This window comes from Platalea leucorodia (assembly GCF_965183815.1).
Source record: "Platalea leucorodia genome assembly, chromosome: 2".
Classification (NCBI taxonomy): domain Eukaryota; kingdom Metazoa; phylum Chordata; class Aves; order Pelecaniformes; family Threskiornithidae; genus Platalea; species Platalea leucorodia.
This window is the reverse complement of record NC_138824.1, coordinates 127,996,277-128,020,441: the sequence shown is the minus strand read 5'-3', so window position 1 is coordinate 128,020,441 and position 24,165 is coordinate 127,996,277. Positions and strand designations below refer to the sequence as shown.

At 45.5% G+C, this 24,165-nt stretch overlaps 1 protein-coding gene across 4 annotated transcripts in view; it reads left to right on the top strand.

Annotated features, from left to right (window-relative positions):
• The window catches only part of CD58 (CD58 molecule), a 39,347-nt gene extending 15,678 nt beyond the window's left edge, over window positions 1-23,669 (top strand). The window contains exons 3-11 of one of the 4 annotated variants that reach the window (XM_082334801.1): window positions 35-289; window positions 2,453-2,545; window positions 4,884-4,943; window positions 5,156-5,212; window positions 8,252-8,299; window positions 9,824-9,895; window positions 12,727-12,795; window positions 12,882-12,950; window positions 18,612-23,669. In XM_082334801.1, coding sequence (XP_082190927.1) covers window positions 35-289; window positions 2,453-2,545; window positions 4,884-4,943; window positions 5,156-5,212; window positions 8,252-8,299; window positions 9,824-9,895; window positions 12,727-12,795; window positions 12,882-12,950; window positions 18,612-18,661 — 773 coding nt within the window. In that variant the 3' untranslated portion in view covers window positions 18,662-23,669. The remainder of the gene's footprint in view (window positions 1-34; window positions 290-2,452; window positions 2,546-4,883; window positions 4,944-5,155; window positions 5,213-8,251; window positions 8,300-9,823; window positions 9,896-12,726; window positions 12,796-12,881; window positions 12,951-18,611) is intronic. The other 3 variants (XM_082334803.1, XM_082334802.1, XM_082334804.1) reach the window with 3 other exon arrangements.
• Window positions 23,670-24,165: the final 496 nt, after the last annotated feature.

Below are 24,165 nucleotides of genomic sequence, written 5' to 3'. Positions count from 1 at the left end.
CCAAAGTAATACAGAATATTTTCTCTCCTTTTAGATCCCCCTTCAGAACCTGAAATAAGTTGCAACATCAGTGGTGATGACCTCCTGTTAAAATGTACAGCAGATTTCCAGAAGCCTCTTCATTACACTTGGAAGTTCAGTAGCACGTCAATCACTCGTCAGACCCAGGAAGTTGTAATCCCTAAGACGATTGTTGATGCTTCCAAGAAAGCTTCGTGTTTCATTAAATTCTCTCAAACGGAAAAGAGCTCTGAAATCTCTCTCACTCAATGCTTTCCAGATAACCCAGGTAATGAATGGGTCAGGTTGTATATGCAAGTCTGAGAGGCTGGGTTGGGAAGCAACATGGACTTTGACTGTAAGATTTCTACTGACTTTTCAGGAAGTTGAATTTAAAGAGTAAAAAACATCAGAAGTGATTTGTCTGCTGAAAGTGTGTTTAAAGGTTGGTGAAAGGTATGAGGTTGACAGTTTGATCCCCTGAGAAAGATACTTTTTGCAGGGATCTCAACAGAATAAAACCTTTAGCTGTGACTTGAAATGAGTAATAATAAGGAGGGAGGCACACTTAGAAGATCTCTTCTGAACCTTCTGGCCTTGTGTAACTAATGCTAATGACTGTTGTGCTCTTTGTACTGCTTTCCATGAACTGGAATGAAACTATTCAGTCATTTTAAGTGAGTCATCTAGCACCCGTTAGATAAAATAATTTCTCATGTAGCGTATGCATGAGTCAGCGAGCATACTTCTTTTTCTCCTTCACAGACAAATATAAAAAGGAGAAAAGAGAGTTTTCCTGCTGTTGCTTAATGCTTTGGGACAGCCTCAGGTCAGCTTGAGGCTTGCTTTCGGGGGGGAAAGCAAACACAGGATGAGAACACGTTTGGAACCACCTGGTTTGTAGGGTGTGTAAGGCAGTCCCTAACTGACAAAATTTCCCACTTCTGTGCAAAAGTCATTTTCATGGTGTACCAGTATAGAATTCTTCCTCCTTCACTGGAATTATGTGTTAGAGACTTGTTAGAAATGAAGTGTGTGGTGGGTTGACCTTGGCTGGCTGCCAAGTGCTTGTCAAGTTGCTCTATCGCTCCCCCTCCCCAATGGGACAGTGGGGAGAAAATAGGACAAAAGCCTCATGGGTTGAGATAAGGGCAGGGAGATTACTCAGCAATTATTGTCACGGGCAAACCAGACTCGACTTTGGGAAAATTAATTTAATTTATTGCCAATCAAAATCAGAGTAGGATAATAAGAAACAAGAACAAATCTAAAACACCTTCCCCCCACCCCTCCCTTCTTCCCAGACTCGACTTCACTCCCGATTTCTCTACCTCCTCCCCCCGAGCAGCGCAGGGGGACGGGGAATGGGGGTTGCGGTCAGCTCATTACATGTTGTCTCTGCCGCTCCTTCCTCCTCATGCTCTTCCCCTGCTCCATCGTTGGGTCCCACACATGGGAGACAGTTCTCCATGAACTCCAACATGGATCCTTCCCATGGGCTGCAGTTCTTCAAGAACTGCTCCAGCATGGGCCCCTTCCACGGGGTGCAGTCCTTCAGGAACAGACTGCTCCAGCGTGGGTCCCCTGCGGGGTCACCAGCCCTGCCAGCAAACCTGCTCCAGCCTGGGCTTCTCTCTCCATGGGTCCACAGGCCCTGCCAGGAGCCTGCTCCAGCATGGGCTTCCCACGGTGTCACAGCCTCCTTCAGGCATCCACCTGCTCTGGTGTGGGGTGCTCCATGGGCTGCAGGTGGATATTGGCTCCACCGTTAACCTCCACGGGCTGCAGGGGCACAGCCTGCCTCGCCATGGTCTTCCCCACGGGCTGCAGGGGAATCTCTGCTCCGGCACCTGGAGCACCTCCTCCCCTCCTTCTTCACTGACCTTGGTGTCTGCAGGGTTGTTCCTCTCATATATTCTCACTCCTCTCTCCCAGCTGTGGTTGCGCAGCAGTTTTCACCCTTTCTTAAATATCTTATCGCAGAGGTGCTACCGCTGTTGCCGATGGGCTCAGCTTTGGCCAGTGGCGGGTCCATCTTGGAGCCGGTTGGCATTGGCTCTGTCCAACATGAGGGCAGCTTCTGGCATCTTCTCGCAGAAGCCACCCCTGCAGCCTCCCTGCTACCAAAACCTTGCCATGCAAACCCAATACAAGATACTTGCTGAAATTCATTTAGCTGAGATCTGGCTCAGCCTTTCATGGGCCAAAAAATGGAATAGCGAGCACCTTTCAAGTGATGTGCCTTCGCTGAACTAAGGTACTTACCGTGTAACTTTCCTGGAGCTGGCGTAGGGTTTTCCTAATAACTGACTCAGGTGCATTATTTTCTTGAGGTTACTTTTTTAAAAACAAATAGCTATGAAACATACTCAGGGTTGTATTTCTACTGAAGTAGTGTATCACACAGTTGCTTTTTAACTAATCAATCATTATTTATTTTATTCTTTTAAAGGACACAGCTATCACAAAAGAAGCAGAGTTGGTCTTATCGTGGCTTTTCTTTTGGGTTTAATTACAGTAATCACAGCATTCCTATGTGTGAGAGGTATGTATAGAATTTCCTAATTGAGCTTGACTTGCTTCAAGATTATGCTGATCTAAGGTTCTGTAGAATGTATGAAATTTTCTGACTGTGGGATGTATTGTAAATACAGTAGTAGAAACAAGTACAACTTAGGCAAAGGCTAATAGATTTGAAGGAAATAATATACTGAACTTCCATGCACTCGGACAGTGGGCTCTGTGTACTGGGAAACGCTGTAGTTTGTATTTGCATATTTCTCCTTCAGACTGGGTCTTTCATTTACTGTGCGTTTCTACTTACCAAGTGTCTATGGCCTCTCCCATTCCTACCTGAGTGTGCTCTCACTGCCTTTTTTGAGAGCATCATAAAGCTGCTCTCAAGATGAGATTTATTGTTGGGACTGGCTCATACCAGGGCCTTTTGAATACCTTATGCTGAGTCTAATCTGGCAACTCGGTGTGCTCAACTGATACATAGGGACTTCGGTGCCTCCTGTCAGCCTACATTGCCATCATCTTGCAGTTCTAGATTTGTTTCTCGATCCATCCCTACACTGAATTCAAGTGTCGTTTTGTAAATCTGACAGCTTATTTAGAAATGGTAGTTGTAGGCTATCATGGTGTATCTCTTGCTGCCACCTTTTTAGGTTAATGTGTCGGATTGTATTCTGACTTGAAAAATCGGTGCACACCATCTCTTCTTTTTGTGTTTGAGAGAGTCCCAAACAGGAATACATTACTTCATCCTAAGAGTGCTCTGCGTGGAAAATGCCTGTTGGCTTCCAGGTGGGGTAACCGCTTGGGGGGTGGCTGCAGGGTGAAGCGCATGGGATGCGTCTTCTATCTGGGAAGGACTAATTGATGATATTCTGGAGGGAGGCTCTGATCAAAGCATACATAGATGTACATTGCATGTGGACCTCATGCTTTCCTGATCGTTCTCCGTTTAGCTTCTGTTGGCATGGAATCGTAAAATAAACTAGGTGGGAAGGAATCTCTGGAGGTTTCATCCAACTTGCTGCTCAAAGCAGGATCAAATTCAAAGCTAGATCAGGTTGCTCAGGGCCTTGTCCAGTCAAACATTGAATAATGCCAAGGATGGAAATTCTCCAGCCTCTTTCAGCATGTGTTCAAGCGCTGAATCACCTTTGTGGGGAAGGATATTTTCCTTATTTCTGTTAGGGATTTTCCTTTTGCAACTCGCATCCATTGCCTCCCGTCTTTTTGTCCTGTACTTCTGAGAGGAGTTTCCTTTGTTTACTATGTAAGGTTGTTGTAGACTGCAATTAGCCATCCCCTTAGCCTTCTTTTTTCTCAGGCTGAACAAACCCAATTCTCTCAGCACCTCCGTGCAGAGCTCCTGCCCCCTAAACGTCTTGGTGGACATTGGCTGGACTAGCTTTGGAGTGCCAGTGTTTTTTCATGAATTGTGAGCCTAAAACTAGACACAGTACACCACATGTAGTGTCACAAATACTGAATAGAGGGGAAGAATTATTTCTGTCGATGGACTGAGTAGACTTCTGCTAACGGAGCCCAGTAGTTGGTAGGCTTCTACTACAAGGGCACATTTCTGACTAATGTTCAACTCATCGTCCGCCAGGGCTTCCAGGTCCTTTTCTGCAGAGCTGTTTTCTAGCCAGGCAGAGCTCATCCTGTACTGCTCCGTGGGGTGATTTTAAAAGGTGCAGGACTTTACGTTTGCCTTTGAACATGATGTCTTTTCTGCCAGCATGTTATTCCGGGTTGTTGAAGTCCCTCTGAGTGGCAGCCTTGCCCTCCAGCATATCCCCTGCTCTCCTCAGTTTGATGTCATCTGCAGACTTTCTGAGGGTGCCTTCTGTGCCCTTGTCCGTGTTGGTGATGTTGAATAACACTGTGCTTGGTATCAACACATGAAGAATGTCACTCATAACTGGCCATCAGTTAAACTCAAAACAATTCAACTTCTTCTCTTGAAACAGCAAAGGTTTGACCATGCTAGAAAATAAACTTGTTATACCTCAGTAGGATAAGCGCTGCGTAGGTATAATCAAACAGAAGGTGTGATTTGCTGATTTAAGAACAAGACTCAGAGCCATGAAATCCTAAACTCTGCTTTAGATTTGGTTAGATGTGTTCTGACTTCTTGTTGTTGCAGGAGGCTCATTTTGTTGATCTCTCACTGATTGTCTTTGCCCCAAAACAATATTTCACTGTTTCTTCTTTCCCCAAGTCAAGTATTCAGTTGTATGTCTCAGTTAATTTTTTTATTTGAGTTGGGGGTGTGGGGAATGGGTAGAGGCTGTCAGCTAGTTTCCAAAGGCACAAAACGTTATTTCTGAGTAATTTCTCCAGATATTCTATTTGTTTTGGTGCAGCTGCAACTAAACGTGGCACAAGAGGAGCTGCTCAGATGAACCGTTCAGTATGTGCCTCAGGTAAGAGAGCCAGAGTGTCACAAATGTGTGGAAATCAGACTATTGCTTTAATTTGGTCTAGACTTGTGAATTTTTTCTCTGTGGCAGTATAGTCTTTCATTGGAGAAGCAGAGGAGTAAGTTTTCTTTCAGGCCTTAGTTGTTTTACAGAGTGTAGTTATTCTTTCCAGGTCATTAATATATGCTTTCTAAAATAAATAAATTTTGTTGTAGGAGAAAATGAGCAACTTTTCCCTGGGGACAGCCAAGAACAGTCTAACTCAGACAGAGGTAAGAAACCTGTGTTGGGGTATAGGTGTTTTTAAACACCTGCTGTTGGTTGGAGCAAGGAGTCTGGTCTGCTCTTTCCTTTTTTGCAGGGTGTAAGCTTTTGAGTTGATTTTCAGTGTGTGCACATGCAGCCTCAAAGTCTCAGTTGAGGTCCAATATTGGATAATCACAGGGACCTGCACTTAGTGGATGTGTTAGTGGGGCTGGCAGAATTACTGACTAATATTGAAATACTGAATGGCCTGAGATGTGCCTGGTCAGCAGCTCTCTTTGGAGGTGAATTCCGCTTCTGACAATGGAGAATGGGGGCTGGCCTCAGGATGAGGGCTGGAAAAGCACACATTATAGGGCAATCTGTCTGTTGGAGAACTTGCTCTTTACCTGTTTGGTTAGGGCTGGTTTCCATGCTGAAATGAGGTTAAAATTTCTTCTATCTCTTTCAGTCTTACCTGCCTGTGCCATTTATATATACCTCTTTCAGATGTTTCGTTGATTGTTTTTCTAAACCCAGTATTCATGTCAAGTGCTTAGGATTGAGCATGAATGTCAGACATTGCTCATTCCCAGTGTTCCCCATGGCAATTTCTTGCTGGCCTATCTTGGAAATTGGGCAGCTAGCCTTTTCCTCTGTGCATTGAATTCGACTCGGACAGCTGGTGGTTCCAGCGGGTGGGGGTTGATGCTGTGCATGTAGCAGTAGATTTAATGATGACTGCTGAAGGTGTTACCACATCAGACAGGCAGGAGTTCGCTGTTAGTTTACCTTGGTCCTATCTTGAAAATCCATCCAAGACTGGTGAAGACGTTGCTAGTCTGGTGTGCAGAACTCTGGTCCTTGCTTTTGGTGCATGACTCTGGTGCATGCTTACATCCTGTGGGTCAAGCTGCAATTGTCTCCTTTTCTGTCTCTAACCCATTTCAGTTATTTCAGGAAAAAATCTCTTAGCAGCACCTTTCGATTCACTCTTACTCCATTTTGCAGGCCTGTCTTCTCCTTGTAACAGTCCAGATGAGGGAAGGAGACAGTCGGTGTAGGAATCATAGAATCATAGAATCGTTAAGGTTGGAAAAGACCCTTAAGATCATCGAGTCCAACCGTTAACCCAGCACTGCCAAGCCCACCACTAAACCATGTCCTCGAGCACCACGTCTGCCCGTCTCTTAAATACCCCCAGGGATGGGGACTCAATCCCTGCCCTGGGCAGCCTGGGCCAGTGCCTGACTGCCCTTTCGGTGAAGAAATTTTTCCTAGTATCCAACCTAAACCTGCCCTGGCGCAACTTGAGGCCGTTTCCTCTTTTTCTATTGCTTGTTACTGGGGAGAAGAGACCGACCCCCACCTCGCTACAGCCTCCTTTCAGGCAGTTGTAGAGAGCGATGAGGTCTCCCCTCAGCCTCCTCTTCTCCAGGCTGAGCCCCCCCAGCTCCCCCAGCCGCTCCTCATAAGACTTGTGCTCCAGACCCTTCCCCAGCCTCCTTGCCCTTCTCTGGCCACGCTCCAGCCCCTCCATGGCCTTCTTGTGGTGAGGGGCCCAAAACTGAACACCGTACTCGAGGTGCACTCGATCCCATTCCTGTCTCCCTGTCCGGATCTCCACTTGTGCTGCTGCTGTCCATTCTAATCCCGCTGCTTTGTTTTTTTTTTTTAACTTCTTTGATTTGCAGCAAAATTGCTCAGTTCTCTGGCTTGTGGGTCTGTGTGTTGGAGTGCGAATCACTCTATATGGCGAGCAGCTGGAGAAGGGGACAGCGCCTTTAGTCTGTGCTCCTTTCATGAGGGTGAATGAGGCTAACATGTTCCATCTTTAAGATGTACGCATCTTGTTGCCAGGACCACTGTGGTCTGTTCTTATGAACCAAACTAAATCAAGCAGTCAAGCAGATTAGGGAGAGCAGGGAAAGACTCTTAAATACTTTGTTGTGGAGGTCACCAGACTAAATAAATACTGTTTCAGTGGGGAATGGCCAAGGCTCCTGCCATCACATACGAGCTCAGGGCCCTGTTGGAGTGTTCAGGTGTTGAAGTAATGGTGGCTTCATGTGGGGTACTTGGTCTGGTGTCTTAAAAGAGCTGCTGGAGTTAGCACAAGGCTGGAGCAGGATGTTTCTTGGATTGCAAACTACTGTGTCGCTTTTGCAGAGGTTTTCTGTATGTTTAATTTAATTTCTTAAGTTGTTCTTTAATTTCTGAAGTTTCTTAATGTTTTTATGGGTTTGGAGGTTAAAAAAAGCATGATGAGGCCCTTGGAGATGGGCCTGGAGAAGATGCCACAGGTAGGAAGGCAGCGCTGTGAAAGCAAGGTTTGGGGGTTTTTTATTGTTGGGTTTGTTTGGGGTTTTTTCCCTCCCTTTCTATGCCCCCTGCCCCAGCATATCAAAGTCTTCTGAGCTTTTTAGCAGGATTTTGGATAAAAAGAACTTCATTTTTCTTCTGCTATTTTCATACATTTGTTAAAGCTGTGGTTCTAGCCCATGGTTCAGAAATCACTGAAGTCAAGAGACTATGGATGGATTTGAAGGCGAAAAAAGGAGAAGGATGGGAAGAAAAAAAAAAACAACCAAAAAAAGCCTCGTTTTGGTACTGCACTTAAATTTACTTTAGAATGGCCCATGTTTCTATTAGAGATTCTTTAAGATCTGCAAAGAGAAAGGGTTTAAAGTCCCAGTGTTAGTGCAAGGCATAGATAAAGTAAAAAAAGGAGATGTGGATTCTCTTCTCAGCTGTCCCTGACTTGTTATGGCAAATCTGTGCAGCTTTATCACCTTAAGTAAGCCCACTTCAGAATGGTTTTTTAAAGCTGTAGGCATAAGTGTAGATAATGTTGGCTATGATCTGGGACCTTAAGTGGTTGCTGGAGGGAAGTTGAAGTTGAAATTAATTGTGAGTCCTTCCCTAAAGTGGCATAACATGCTATTTCTCAGGAGTATCTGCTCGAAGGGTTACAATGAAGCTGCCGCTTTAAGGCTGAGTTGCATATTTTGCAGACTGTTGTGCTACCTCCATACACATTTCTAAAAAGGATTTCTGTTTGCTTGCAGGTACATCTTCACAAGCCCTTGATTGTGAGAATGAAAAGCCTGAAGCAGGTAACAAGTGGGGTGGTGCCCTAAGCCAGGGGAACATGAAGGGGGAATTAGTTTTTCACATGGCTTTTTGCAATCCAAAACATACTACCGTGCTCTCGGCGTAGAGAGTGCCATTCCCCTGTTGGCCTAGAAAGACCTGTTGCCTTAGGAACAGTAAAAGTTAATGGGCAGATCACTTGATGAGAAGTGAGAAAGACCTGGATCCTTGTGCTTGTTAAACAGCAATGAGCAAATACCTTCTTGGGGCTTCAGCTTCCCTCTGGATATGATGAGAATGATGCTGCGTGCTGTGTTTGTAAATCACTTTGCCATCTGTGGAAAGAAGAACTAAGCATGTATGAGGGAACATCTTTTTATAGTAAATAAGCAAATTACCCTTTTGTCTAATGTTACCTTTTATTTGCATGCAAAAGAGTGCAAGGATGTTTTTATAGTTTGTCGTCATGGGTAGGTCATCTTTGCTTTCTGCTAGAAAGAAACCCTCAAGCAGGACCTAAGAGAATAAAATCCTGTGACTTCAAAGCTTTGTTTGTAGTGATGGCAAATAGATGTGAGCCTCGACACAGCGATTTAGAGATGGGATGCTTACAAGCTTGCAAAATGCTAATTTGGGAGATACAGCAGGCTTCTTTCCTTCGAGAAGCATCATTTCTGGATGCAATATCTTCCACTTGCTTTATGCTCTAGGAGAGTTCTTTTTACTCCAGAGGGATACTGAAATATGAACATTATAGTTCAAGTCAGCAAAAAAATGGGATTTTTTCCCCAGGCTGTTGCAGTGGTGATTCATTCACTCACTAACTCTTCCACCATTTTCCACAAGTAGCTGATAATAAGGGGGCTGAAGGCGGCAGTTTTTCCTGATGAAGGGACAGATCACTAATGATGAGACTAAGGCAAAGGAAACCCAGAAGCCCCTGGGTTTTGCTGCTTATTCTTCCTGCATGAATTGTAATGGGCATAGAACAGCTTTCCTCATCTGAAAAAACAGAGGTTGCGAGCTGATGGCGAAGGTGTGGTGCACTGTGGGATTGTCTTATCACTTGTGTAACTCTTTCCACATACATAGAGATGGATATAGGAGAAGGAGGTTTCTTTACTTCCTGTCTTATGGAAGAAAGGAGGGAAATGTACAGTTCAGGCAGAAGAGAATCAGATCCATAGATAAAGGTTGTCTGTTTGGACACTAGAGGAACAAACTAAAATACTTTCTTTTGTTGCAGTATGGAGTGGGAACATCAGGAAGGGGAGTCAGTGCACCTTTGTGCAGTATGCCCTGCAGCACCTAGGTAGCATGCAATCGCTGCTGCACAGATGATAAACAGCAGGCAAGGCGATGATGCTCTCTGAAATGTGTGTACAAAGCAATTCTAGATAGGGCTTCTGCTGGTAGCCCAGCAGTACGTAACAGTTGCAGAGGAGAAGGTGTGCTGCGGAGCTCCGGACAGCACAGAGCCTGGTGTGGGGAAGAAGCAATGGATTGTGCTCCTGAGGGACTGTAGGTCTTCTCTGATCTCTTTTCAGATAAAGAGTTGAACAAGGAGGACGGTGTCCTGAAAGACAAGCAGACAGTTAACAGTGGTGCAAATCAGGAAGGTAAGTGTCTGTTCTATGGAGCAGTCGGGGCTAACGACCCAGTGGGCAAACTGGGCAGGGTTCCTTAGAGTTGAAGGCTCAGAGTGACTTCTGTGTAATGGTTCTCAGTGGTGGTGTTGGAGGGGATTGTGCCATCAGTGCTGAATACCTGTCCTCTGTGCAGGAGTTTCAGGAGCAGTGAAGCAGCTTTCAGGCCATAGTGAAGAGCAGCTGGTTTACGTTCTGCTAGGGCAGAGTGAGTCTTGTGTTTTTCCCACCCCTGGAAATAACCCCAGCAGAGCATACAGGCTTGAAGGAGGCGTGCTCTGGAGATCGGTGGGGTTTGAAAAAAAAAAATCCCAGTCAGACTGAGGTGAGAACAGTCAAGTGGCAGCCCTGCTGAAGTGGTGGCTTCTGGTCTTCTGGTTAATGCTGCCTGTTGGGAGATGTCTGCAAGGGGGCCTCCAGTCCCCCACCACGTGCACATGTAGCACTTAAGTGAGGAGCAAGAGTTGATGTGACCAAGAAGAAGCTTTGCCAGCTTCTGTCTGGATTTGGAGAGACTGGTAGTCTGTGAAACGGACCCAGGCTGTCCGTCATTGTCTCTGGTGGAAGAGGGTGCTGCGTGTGTGTCTGTCTTTAACCTCCCTGACATCTGCTGGGAAGGCAACACAGGAATTCCAGCAGTCAGGAAGATTTCTGGGCAGCACCAGGGACAACTTCTTCACCCAGGCTACCGGGTACACCAGCAAGGGCTGCTGTGCAGCTGTATCTGCTGCTCACTAACAGGGAAGGACTGGCTGGGGATGTGGTCAGGAATGGCTGCCTTGGCTGTAGCGACCAAGAAACAGCTTCAGATCCTGAGAGGAGTGAGGAGCATCCGAGTGCAGGCCCTGCGCTTTCAGAGAGCAAATTTCCACTTCTTCGGGAAGATGGTAGGCAGGATCTCACGGGAGACCATTCCGAAGAGCAATGGGGCTCAAGAGAGCCCTCAGGCCTTTAGGGAGGACTTTCTCCAAGCATGAGCACTGGCCATCCCCACAGTCAGGAAAAGAGGCAGGTAAATGAGAAGATGGGCTTGGCTAAGCAGGGAACTCCTGCCATAGCTCCAGTGCCAAAAGTGCTTATCCTAGATGTGGAGGCAGGGATAGGCTACAATGGAGGAACTTAGGAAGACTGCTCGGACAGGTTAAGGCTGGTGTCAGGAAAGCCAGGGCTCAGGGAGGCTTGAAACCACTATGGGATGACCAGGACAATGAGAGCAGCTTCTGCTGCTAGGTTATCTGTGTAGACGTGGTGCTTAAGGACATGGTTTAGTGGTGGACTTGGCAGTGCTAGGTTGGACTCGATGATCTTAAGGGTCTTTTCCAGCCTTAATGATTCTATGATTCCATGATTCTATGATTCTGTGAGAATGAGGAAAGAGCATGTGGGCCTGTTGCTGAACAGGGAGTTGATTTAGTGACAGCTGATGCTGATGAAGTATAGGCTAGATAAGCAGACAGTGAGGTGGACTGAAAACTGAACATGTTTCTGGTCACAGGAGAAAGATGGTGACTGGGAGTAAGCAGGATGGTTTTACCAAGTGTAAATCACAGCTGACCAACTTGACAACCTTTTTTGGATGAAATGGCTAGATCTGTGGATGAAGGGAGAACGATGGGTGTCGTATACCTTGCCTTTAGCAAGGCAGTGTCCCACAGCATCGTTGGAGTCCTAAGTTGGGATGTCCTAGTCTGGATAAATGTCTGTCTATCTGCATGGGTACAAAACTTGCTAGATTGTCAGGCCTGCAGGTAGTGGTTAATGGGTTGTACTCCCCATGGATGCTGGTGGCAAGTGGAGTACTGCAGAGGTCTGTTTTTTTGGTGACCTGGACAAGGGAGAGAAAACAGTGTCACTGAGCTTATAGATGACAGGAAAATGTGGAGTGCAGTCAATCAGTATGAGGGCAGGATTGTTGTTCAGAGGGAGCTGGAGGGGAAGAGGCCTGCGTGAACCTCATGAAATTCTGCAGGGTCCTGCGCCTGGCTGGACCAACAGCTTGCACTGGTGCAGAATGGGGACTGACTGGTAGGGGAGCAGCTGTGCTGAAAGGTAGGTGGGAGTCCTCATGGACAGCACGCTATGAGTCAACAGTGGTCCCTGGCAGCAAAGGCGGCTGATGGCATCCTAGGCTGTTTTAAGGAGTGCTTAATCCAGTCCGTTGAAGGAAGTGGTTATTTTCCATTACTTGGCACTCGTTAGATGACACGTAGAGTACTACATCTAGTTTGGCCCACCCAGTGCTGCAAAAGTGCTGATAAATTTGAGCAAGTTCAGCAGAGTGGCACCAACGTGGTCAGGGGCTGGAGCACAATTCATCTGTGGAGACACTGATGAAACCGGGCTTGTTCAAGCCCCGAGAAGAGCAGGCTTTTGGGGTACCTAAGAGCAGCTGCCAATACCTCTGAGGCTATTGAGAAGAAGACCAAGCCAGGCCATTTTCTGAGGTGTATAGCAGGATATCAAGGTGATGGTCCTAAACTGAAGCAGGGGAGATTGTGTGGATACAAGAGAGAGATTTTTGCCTTCTAAGCACGACTAATCACTAGGACAGGCTGCATGGAGTCGTCCTGGAGTCTCTACACTTGGAGGTCTTTAAGAGCTGACTGGAGAAATTCCTGAGCAACCTGTCTGGACATGAGTGTTGACCTTTCCCTGAGGAGGGGGTTGGGTTAGAGACCTCCTGGATTCCCCGCCCGGAGCAAACCTGAATGACTATTACAATTCATAAGAATTGTAGTAAGTAAGAACCGATACCACTGTGAAGTTCAGCAGTGGGATGTTGGTGTCCTGTAATCTCTTTTCAGAGCTCTGTACCAAGCAGAACAGCGCCCTGGCGTCCAAGTGTGGAGCTGACAATGGTGCAAGTGAGGAAGGTGAGTGCCTGTTCTTTCTGTGGTGGGGAGCTGTCTTGAAGCTGAGCAAGGCAGGGGACTGTAGTTGTCTTCTGATCTCTCTTCAGACATCTCTAAGACGGAGAACAGCAGCTTGCTGGTCAATCATACAGACGACCAATGCGCAAATGAGGGTGGTAAGTGCATGTGCTGTGGCGTGGTCTTTGTTGGTTGTGACTTTTGCCTGTGGCTTCTTGATGTGAAGTTATGGGTGGCACCGTGGGCACTGAGTGCCTTCTGTGCTTGGGCTTTGCAGGGTCTGGAAGGGAGCATGAGGACAGTGTGGCGTTGGGTATGGAGGAGAGAGGGGGAGGTATGATGGCACATGCGGGCAGGGGATGTTGATCAGGGCTATTAGTGATGCCGAAGAAATATCCCCGGTCTCAGTCAGATTACTCTTGACCCATCTGGGCGGGGAAGGGGAGTGTTGTGAGGTCCAGGATTGTCTGAGTATTGCCTGTTGTCCTGACAGAAGTGACCCAGGATGCAGAAGGTAGAATCAGGGAGCACCCGGGCAACTCTGCCAGCTGCAGGACAGAAGGTATGCGAGGGTGAAGCTCCCTGTGTGTTGGGAGAGCGTGCAGAGTGTCACAGCGGCTGGGAATGGCAGTGTTGGGCCAGGCTGTGTACGACCCTGACCCCTCTTTGCTCGAGTAGAAAACAGAGCGGGAGTTATTAGGAGGGAAGGGGCACGCGTGTGGTGGGCACGTGCGTGTGTGACGTGTGCTAGGGAATCATATGTTTGTGAGGGAAGTGTTGGGAAGACTGGCCAATTTAGCCAGTCTAAAACTGCAGGATTAAATGTCAGTGGCATTCATTAATAAGACACCTCTCGCTCATGCTTGCACTTTTACTTTATTCCATGCCTTACCGAGTGATAAAGGCTTCTAGCGGCTGAGGTGTCAGTAAGGCAGTAGTTTTTGTCAGTAGATTCCTGAACTGCAATTCTGCCTTGTTAGTTATGAATGCTGTTGAAGATCATATCAAAGTAGAGAGATATTGTGGAACACTGAAGGGTTTTTTTATTGTTTAGGTGTGCAACTGTGTTTTCTTTGGTCACAAAGAATGCGGTTGATTTAATTTGTGTTTTTCTTGTGGTTTGTTGTTGTTTTTTAAACCTACATGGACATGCTGGGAAAGCTCTTCTAAATAAACAGAGCAGTGAGCCTGAGGACTGACACATGGAATGAGAAAACTGATTATTACTCTGTATGGGAAAACAGTTGATCAACACTACATTTTATGGATATTAGTGAAACTCAGGCTGCAAAGACGCAATATTTCTCAACAATTGTTTCATATTCCATGCATTAGGTAGAACCTTTACTCAGTCATCAGTTCTGTATGCCGCATTTACTACGGGGGCATAACAGGCCTCCATTTACTTATCTCCAAAGATGTTTTGCCCTCCCAATCTGTTTTCTATGGTCTGTGTGCAGACCAGAGCACCTGTGAGGTCGCACAGCTGCTTCTTAGAGTACGTCAACATGGAGAATATAAAAACTCAGGTTAGTCCTGTCCCTGTCCTGTCCAACTCTGATAACAGAAGGATATGAGGGCTGTCCTTTAATAAACTGCACAGGCAAGGGCTTACACTGGTCTGTCATCCATCCAGACCAGAATACTGTTTCTGTAGAATCTTTCTAGAGTAGAGGAAGCCTATGGAATTCTAACGGGTTTTACTCTTGTTACTAATTAGTTTCACACTGTGATTCCCAAGAAGTATTAAAGATCATAGGTTTGGAGCTGAGATCACTGACCATCAGTTTCTAGTGAAAAGTCTTACTGAGACATCTAAACCTGGCAAAGAACACACAAAGGTCAAGCCCTTGCCAAGAGAACAATTGCTACACTCTAAGTTTGGCTTCCAAATCACCTGGTAGTATTGCAGAAAATGATGCTGAGCACTTATCTGTAGAAAATCCAAAGTTCCTATCCGTGAATCAGGCAGAATAGTTGAAGGCGTAGCATAGTGCTATATCTCAAAGGCTTTGGTCTTCATGACAGCCAGGTGGTGGAGGTAGAAGTCATTTCCCCAACCTGGCAGATTCACTGGCAGCATGGAGAAGTGAAATCAGCTGCCATCAGTAATTGTGAATTTCTGCCTTCCCAAGGGATATAGTTGAAGTGCCTGACCTGCTTAGAAAGAACTTCACTGGAGTTGTGTAAGATTTTCAGAAGTAAAACTGTAGGTAAATATGTAATAAAACTTGCTTATTGCTGGTGTGTCTGCAAAGCTTACACAGATTAAGGTGATACTGAGAAGTGTTGCTGAACTTTGGATCCATCTGACGAGGGCAATGAACTTATCGGGGTTTGAGAGTCTTGCTGTAATTTACCGTAGTTCTGACTCTAGGGAGCTCTGTCTTTCCTGTGGATGGGTGAAAATTGTTCCACATCGACTATAATTGGTAGGATGGCTTGAGCCAATCTGGCCACGTACTGTCACTGAAAGTGGAGGTCTTGCTCTTTGGGCCAGCTCTGATGTTCATCGCGCACCTCTGTGAGCCAGTTTGACTACCTCATGTAGCAGGAAACTGAGCCAGCAGAAAAATCTGGGTGGTCTTTTGCTGGACTGATAGGTTAAATGTGATCATAAAGGGCCTTGGTGAGCACTGGGCTGCCATGCTGGAGGGGATGGGATGCTTGCTGGTCAGCGGAGGATTGCAAAGGAGAAGGAAGGGCAGGAGACAGGGAGAGGGGCTGGGGGGGGCTGTTGCAGTGAATGCAGGGCAGGCTGAGATGTGTGTGCGCAATATGTGTTGCATGAAGCTGTTACTTTCTCCATTAAGCTTTGCTGCACTTTGAGCATGCTGTAGAGCAGCTGTAGTTTAACTGAGAGTGAGCCTGGTGGAAGAGGGCAAGAGTTGGTTACCCATAGAACGTAGCTAGTGAAAAAGTACTTGGCAAATAAAACATCTGTGAAGAAACCAGGTTTTGGAGGGATGTGAAATTAGGTCAGCTATAGGAAATAAAGTGGGTGAGGGAAGACAGGAATGGACGGAAGAAATTGTTTTGCTATTTGTGAAATGGAAGGGGTGACCTCCTCGCAGTCTACAAGTTCCTCCAGGGGGGCAGCGGAGGGGGAGGCGCCGATCTCCTCTCTCTGGTGACCAGCGATCGGACGGGAGGACATGGGAGCTGCGTCAGGGGAGGTCTCCGGACTGGACCTTAGGAGCAGGTTCTTTGAGAGGGTGGTCGGTCACTGGAGCAGGCTCCCCAGGGAAGTGGTCATGGCATGAAGCCTGTCAGAGTTCAAGGAGCATCTGGATGATGGTCTTAGTCATATGGTTTAGTTTTAGGTAGTCCTGCGACGAGTGAGGAGTTGGACTCGATGATCCTTATGAGTCTCGTCCAACTTGAGATATTCCATGATTCTATGAAAGGTTTTGTCTGCAAATTTATTCACTGAGTCACCAGAAACTTCTTGTTTTGAAATTTTTTATCCGACTTCAATGTTTAAAAAGACAATTTAAAATGCTTTTAGAAAATGTGTACTATAAGCCAGTGTGTGTCAAAGCATTTTTGTTTGGTAAGAAATGAAGCTTTCAGATTGACTGAAAACAATTTTCCTTTCCTCAAAAGAAAAGGAAAAACGTTGTTTTGTCTGTCATATAGCCCTTAGCTAAATGGTGTAACTATGGGCATTTCATACTGGTTTCTGCTTGTTGTGGTGTAGATCAGTGGTCTTCAAACTGATTTGATTGTGCACCCTATCAGTAAAATATTTTGAATATACACACCCAATTTATTTATGTTTATTTATAAATTATATACATATGCTACCATACTTGAGTACTATGTACATTATAAAACATGCACAAAAATAGAAATTAAAAAAGGATAAGGATGAAGTAAATAGTATTTTAATTTTTTATTTTTTAATTTTTCCTTTTTAAGTTTTATTTTTGCTTTTGAATTTTTATTTTATTTTAATTTTTAAAATTATTTTATTTTTAAATTTTATTAATGGTGCAAAAATATTCTCTTCCTGCACCACAATGGATTGCCTCATGCACACCCCACTTTGGAGACCACTGATGCAGAGAATCCATTTAAAGATTCTCAAAATGTGCAGGACGCATAGTGGCACCTTACTGCTGCAAAGTTTTCTGTTCTGCCACGTTTGATTCTTCTGTTGAATTACCAACTAAGCAATCACATTCAAATATTTGCTGAAGACAATGTTGAAAAGAAGGGAAAAAATGTCCGAATGTGAGAAAACATGGATGAATGGAAGGGTGGGAGGGAGTTAGGACTGAGTATAAGAAACCTGACTCTGTGATGCAGACAAAACTGCCAGTGAAACCGTCATGAAACAAGGAAACAGGCTTGAAACAGGGCTGTATCGCTGGAGAGGAAGCTGTGGTATCTTGTCATAACTGAGTCAGATCCTGTTAGTTGCCAAGGAGTAATACTGAAAACCAAATGAAGTAAGTCAGCGTGTTATGCATGGCCTACGTGATATGCTGCTTTGCAAGGGCTACTTACTTGGTTAAACTGTGCTCCTACGTCACGCTTAAAGGTTTAGCATCTGAAATAGTTATGTGGTTATGTCACGTCAAGACGTCAGACGTAGCTGTGCTTTCTTTGGTGCTGTTTGCAAGCTGTGTGGGGACAGAACATTTTCCATGTTCTGTGGGGAGTGTCAAACCTGATGCTTATCACCACAGCTATAAAGCCAGAGGAGAACACTAATTTCATATTCAGGCCCTCTCACTGCATAGACACAAGCAAATAGCAGGCCCCCCGTAGGCTGGCTTCTTCATCATGTTCTTTAGTGTTGTCATCAAGCTGGCATAAGTCAGCCATAGGTAAAGCAGTAAACCTGCTTGGATTTTAAGGATACAAATCATAAAAATACTTGAGGCCTATCCAGGAGCCTTGTGAGAACCAGAGTAGGGACATCTTTCTCATTGCCTACAGAGATGAGTACCATGTGTCACCATGTGCTGCTCTCCTAGACTGTCTCCTGGCGTCTTATCCTAGGTTGGAGTGATGCTGAGCTAGAGACTAGCGGAAAGGCGGGGCAGTGCCATCAAAATAGGAGCAAAGACTGAATGAGGCAGTGCCTTGGCACATCCAGTTGGTTCCCCTTATACTGTTGCTCTGTGTGCACCAAGACCGATGTAAGTGGGCCTTGTGTGTGCTTTATTGGAAATCAGCCTGGTTAGAGGTTGATGCATGTTGCATGCAGTGAGTTAGATTGGGCACGTAGTCTTGAACTTGCTGGATTCTACCTTTCTGCGCTGTAACTCCCCTTTGCCTTCGGTTTCCTTGCTTGTCAAATAAGAGCTGTTTTTGCAGTCCTCAAAAGAGAAAACTCCAAAAGCACCTGGCATTACTGTGTGGAAGAAATAGCAGCAGCATCACATGTATGTGTGGTGCACAGCTGATACCAAGATTATAGACCTGAACCTTTGCATAAAAGTGGTGTCTCAAGTGCCTAGTTATGTGATCCAAAGTCATGGAGTCAGAACAGCCTCACAGGTTACCAGCAGCTTAGGAGGTGGCTGGCAGTAAGTGATAAATGTCCTTAACCTGCTCCAGTTGCAGAGGAACGTGTCTAACCATAAGCAGATAATTTGGGTAAAACAGCTAGTGGCTATCAGATACCATGGGTCGCGTAGCTGCTGTAATTGGATTGTTTTGGATCATGTCTTAATTCATCTTCATACTTTATTAGTATTTAAAGCCTGCAGTATTCTTGTATAACTAGTTCAATTTCTAGAAGAGAAGACATAATAATTTACCTGTGTGCTTTTCTTTTTTTTCTTTTGCTTGGGATCTTGAATCAGAAGCAAATAATTGCTCTGTGGACCAAACAACAACGGAAGAGAAGCAGTAGAATTCAACAGTGAAGGAGCTGCTATGTTTTGTCTTGAAGGTTTTCCACCAGCACTGAAGTCATCCATAAAGAAGTGCTTTGAAGACTAGCTGAGCTTTTTCCAGTGCCTGTTTTTCTTTTCTCAGAAGGGACAGCCTCCTTTTGTAGTATCACTGCGTGAAGATAAGTAGGCTGAATCATGGACAAAATCTTCTGTATTTTTTTGTATCTGTTTTTAACAAATGGTGCTCTACTAACACAAAATGTAAGAGCTAAGGCCTTTTTAATAATTGGTATTTAGAGTTTAACAAAGTCATATCCATTTGCATGAACGTGGATAAATCAAAAACTAGTCAGCTTTCTGTACAGTTTTGGTTCAGTACCTTTTTACAGTCAGAAGAAAGATGGTTCATCCTTCAGCACTTCCAGATGGACGGAAGTTTGCGTTTGCTAGTCTCAGTTCTCCAGCAGGAACTCAGTGCCCCAGACAAATGTTCTCCAAGATGGTGGCTGTCTCCTGGAACTGGCAGAAGACTGGCAAACCGATCATCTCCTGATGGTGATTGACTTTGTGATAAAGCTACAATGCAATTTGTTATTGCACTGGAACAAAGCTACTGCTATTAGCAGTGTTTGTTTTTTTTTTTTTTTTCCCTTGAACTTCTGATATTTTTGCACTTTTAGGGTTCTTTTTTATGTCTTAGTTTCTGCTTCACATTACTCCAAGAGAATGTAAACCTACCCATTTCTAAAGAATAATAGTATGTTTTTAGGTTGCTTGTGACTGGAAAGAAAACTTGAAATTTGAGGTCATGTATACACTGAAGCTCAAAAAGAATCAAAGAGAAAAGAATACCATGTATTAATGTTTTCAAAACATCAAGCTATGGAGCGTGTTTCATGACTTCTGCATGCTGATGGTTAATGAAAGCTGAAAGCCATTTCAGTTGATTTTGAACTTGGTACGTGTAAAGAATCATGAAGGTTTGACAAGGATAACCAGAGTCAGAAACTCCCCCTTCGTCTTCCCTCTTGTTCCAACTTATGCTCATTATCTCTTGTTCTTCCACGAGGCACTACTATGAAGAACACGTCTCCATCTTCTCAATGATCAGCTTGTAGGTACTGGAAGGCTGCTGTTAGGTACCCTCCAAAAGCCTACTCTTCTCCAGGCTTGAACAAGCACAGTGCCTTCAGCTTCTCCTCATAGTACAAGTGCTCTGATCATCTTGGTAGCCCTCCACTGAACTTGATCCAATTTTACTGATGTCAGACTTCTTGAAGGGGTCCAAAACTGGGTACAGTATTGTGAATGCAGTCTAATGCATGCTGAGTAGAGGGGGATAATCACTACCCTCAATCTACTGGCTAAGCTCCTGTTCATACAGCCCAGGATGCTGTTGGCTGCCTCTGCTGCCAGGGGACACTGCTGGCTCATGTTCGGCTTGCTGCTTACTGAGATCCCCCTGCTTCTTTTCAGCAGAACTGCTCCCGCGCCAGCTAGACGCTAGCTCGTATCCTTGCAAGTGGTTCCTCCTTCCCAGAGCTTTACATTCGTCCCTTTTTAATTTTAACCTGTCTAGGTCTCTCTGACAGCCCAGCCCTTTAGCATGTTGACTGATTCTCCCCAATTTGGTGTCATATGCAAACTTGACAAGACTGCACTTTATCCCCTGTTTATTACCTGTTAGCCACTACCACCTGAGCCCAATCATCCAACCAGTTCTTTACCTACTTATAGAATCATAGAATGGTTTGGGTTGGAAGGGACCTTTAAAGGTCATCTAGTCCAACGCCCCTGCTGTGAGCAGGGACATCTTTCACTAGATCAGGTTGCTCAAAGCCCCATCCAGCCTTGCCTTGAACACTCCCAATAACAGGGCATCCACAACTTCTCTGGGCAACCTGTTCCAGCGTCTCACCACCCTCATTGTAAAAAATGTCTTCCTTATATCCAACCTAATCTACTCTCTTTCAGTTTAAAACCATTGCTCCTTGTCCTGTCATTACAGGCCTTGGTAAAAAGTCTTTCTCTGTCTTACAAGCCTCCTTTATGTATTGAAAGGCCACAGTAAGGTCTTCCTGAAGCCTTCTTTTCTCCAGGCTAAACAACCCCAACTCTTTCAGTCTTCCTTCACAGGAGAGAGATTCCAGCCCTCTGATCATCTTCATGAACCTGCTCGAACAGGTCCATGTCTGTCTTGTGCTGGGGACAGTACTCCAGGTGGAGTCTCACAAGAGTGCAGTCAAGGAAGAGAATCACCTCCCTTGACCTGCCAGCCATGCTTCTTTTGATGCAGCCCAGAATACAATTGGCTTTCTGGGCTGCAAGTGCACATTGCCAGCTCATATCTAATTTTTTGTACCCCAGGATATCCAAGTCCTTTTCCACAGGACTACTATCAATCCTTTCATCCCCCACCCTGTATTGATACTGGGAATTGCTCTGACCCATGTGCAGGACCTCCCACTTGGCCTTATTGAACTTCATAAGGTGCATGTGGGCTCACTTTTCAAGCCTGTCAAGTTCCCTCTGGATGGCATCCTTTCCCTCAAGTGTATCAGCTGCACCACTGATCACACCAAGATGCGCTTGGTGTCACCTGCAAACTTGCTGAGGGTGCACTCAATCCCACTATCCATGTCATTGATGAAGATATTAAATAGTATTAGTCCCAGTGCAGAGCCTTGAGGGACACCACTCATTACTGGTTTCCACTTGAACACTGAGCCATTGACTGTAATTCTTTGGATGTGGCCATCCAGTCGATTCCTTACCCATCCAACGGTCCATCTAGTGCATCCGTTCAAGCCATAATGTTCTAACCCGGATACAGAAATATTGTGGGAGATGGTATCAAAGCCTTTCTTAAGGCAAGATATAAAACTACTACTTTTCCCTCATCCATAAATCTAAGTATTTCAGCATCTCAATGTCCTTCTTGTAAGTGAGGGGCCCAAAACTGAACAGAATATTCAAGGTGCAGCCTCACCAGTGCCAAGTACAAGGGGGCAATCACCTCCCTGGTCCTGCTGGCCACACTATTTCCGATGCAAGCCATGATGCCATTGGCCTTCTTGGCCACCTGGGCACACTGCTGGCTCATATTCAGCCGGCTTGTGACCAACACCCCCAGGTCCTTTTCCGCCAGGCAGCTCTCCAGCCACTTCTCCCCACGCCTGTAGCGTTGCATGGGGTTGTTGTGACCCAAGTGCGGGACCCGGCACTGAGCCTTGTTGAACCTCATACAGTTGGCCCCGGCCCATCAATCCAGCCTGTCCAGGTCCCTCTGTAGGGCCTTCCTACCCTCCAGCAGATCAACACTCCCGGCCAACTTGGTGTTGTCTCCAAACTTACTCAGGGTGCACTTGATCCCCTCGTCCAGATCATTGATAAAGACATTAAACAGAACTGGCCCCAATACTGAGCCCTGGGGAACACCACTTGTGACTGGTTGCCAGCTGGATTTAACTCCATTCACTACAACTCTTTGGGCCAGGCTGTCCAGCCAGTTTTTCACCCAGTGAAGAGTACACTCGTCCAAGCTTGAGCAGCCAGTTTCTCCAGGAGAATGTTGTGGGAAACCGTGTCAAAGGCTTTACTAAAATCGAGGCAGACAACATCCACAGCCTTCCCCTCATCCACGAAGCGGGTCACCTTGTCATAGAAGGTGATTAGGTTGGTCAAGCAGGACCTGCCTTTCATAAACCCATGCTGACTGGGCCTGATCCCCTGGTTGTCCCGTACATGCCGTGTGATGGTGCTCAGGGTGATCTGCTCCGTAGCCTTCCTCGGCACCGAGGTCAGGCTGACAGGCCTGCAGTTCCCCGGATCCTCCTTCCAGCCCTTCTTGTAGATGGGCGTCACATTTGCTAACCTCCAGTCAACTGGGACCTCCCTGGTGAGCCAGGACTGCTGATCCATGATGGAAAGTGGCTTGGTGAGCACTTCCACCAGCTCCCTCAGTACCCTTGGGTGGATCCCACCCGGTCCCATAGACACGTGCGTGTCTAAGTGGTGTAGCAGATCAGTAACCATTTCTCCTTGGATTATGGGGGCTTCATTCTGCTCCCCATTCCTGTCTTCCAGCTCAGGGGGCTGGGTACCCCCAGAACAACCAGTCTGACTATTAAAGACTGAGGCAAAGAAGGCATTAAGTACCTCAGCCTTTTCCTTGTCCTCTGTCACTATGTTCCACCCCCCACCCCCCGCATCAAGTAAAGGATGGAGAGTCTCTTTAGCTCTCCTTTTGTTGCTAATGTATTTATAGAAACGTTTTTTGTTGTCTTTTACAGCACTAGCCATTTGTGCATGTACCTTCACGCTGCCTTCTGCCAAATTTTTTTTTTTCTTGCTTCTGAGGTCTATTTTTTTCCTGTCACCCTGTACCCTTTACTTCAGACCCCTGTCCACTACTACTTAACTGTGGGTTGTGATCTCCCTTCCCATCATTCCTACTTCAGAGCTTTCTTCATGAGCTTGGCCAGCCTGTTCACAATGATTTTACATTAGGCAGCTCCGTAGGGCATTGAAGTTACTCCTGTGTGCTTTTTCTGGTAGTGAAACTTAACTAGCAGTTACTAACAGTATGACAAGTATCACAGGTAACTTATGCCCATGCCCTGTCCTGTCGTAGGAAGTACAGACTCTACAGAAAACTTGAGATCTTTCCTTATTGCTACATATACCATTTAGATCTTTATTTCCACTCCCACAATTTCTTCTGCGCTTTGCAGCTGCACTGCAGGAGCATTCAACAGGATATTTTGTTAGAGCTAGACCACCTTACCTCTACTGCCATCTGTAAATACTTGCTCATAATTTATTAAAAAAATTGTTAAGATGTAAAAAACTTTGCCATGTCTTTTTGTAATACGCACCTACACTTTTTATTTAACCTTAAAAGCCAGTAACTGATCCCCAAAATAATCTTTAACCCAAAGTGATTTATTTATATATATATATATCTATGTTTAAGTCACAGCTCCTGAGCCAAGTGTCCTTCTCCATTGCACCTTCAACAGGTTTATCAGGATGGTGCTGTCTACTTCTTAGTAACTTTTTAACAAGTTTCCACACAAGGATGTCCTTTGTCACGTGTATTGTGGTAAGGGTAAACCTGTAGCTTGTTTTCCTACTTGGACAAAGGCTTGCTTTCTGTTACTAATATGAGAAATAACGGTCCAAAAACTAATTGTTTGGAGGAGCTGGCTGAAATTGTTCCCAGAAACGACAGCAGTTCATCTAATACACTGCATTCATCCTGTGCAATTTAATACTAAACATCACACAAAAGTCTCACATAGGGTGTGGTTTTGAGAATCCCTTGACACCTGATATCATTGACTTCGTTTCCAAAGCAAAAAGCAACAGCCGTGAAAAATGGTAAGCAGTTGTGGTTAGTTAACCACAGTTGCTGAAAGACTTCAGCGTAATTCCTGGCATTTTGGAGCTTTATCAGAAATAGAAAACCCGACTTGTATGGCAGGCTGACATTGGACCAAGAACTACAGGCTCTACAGTA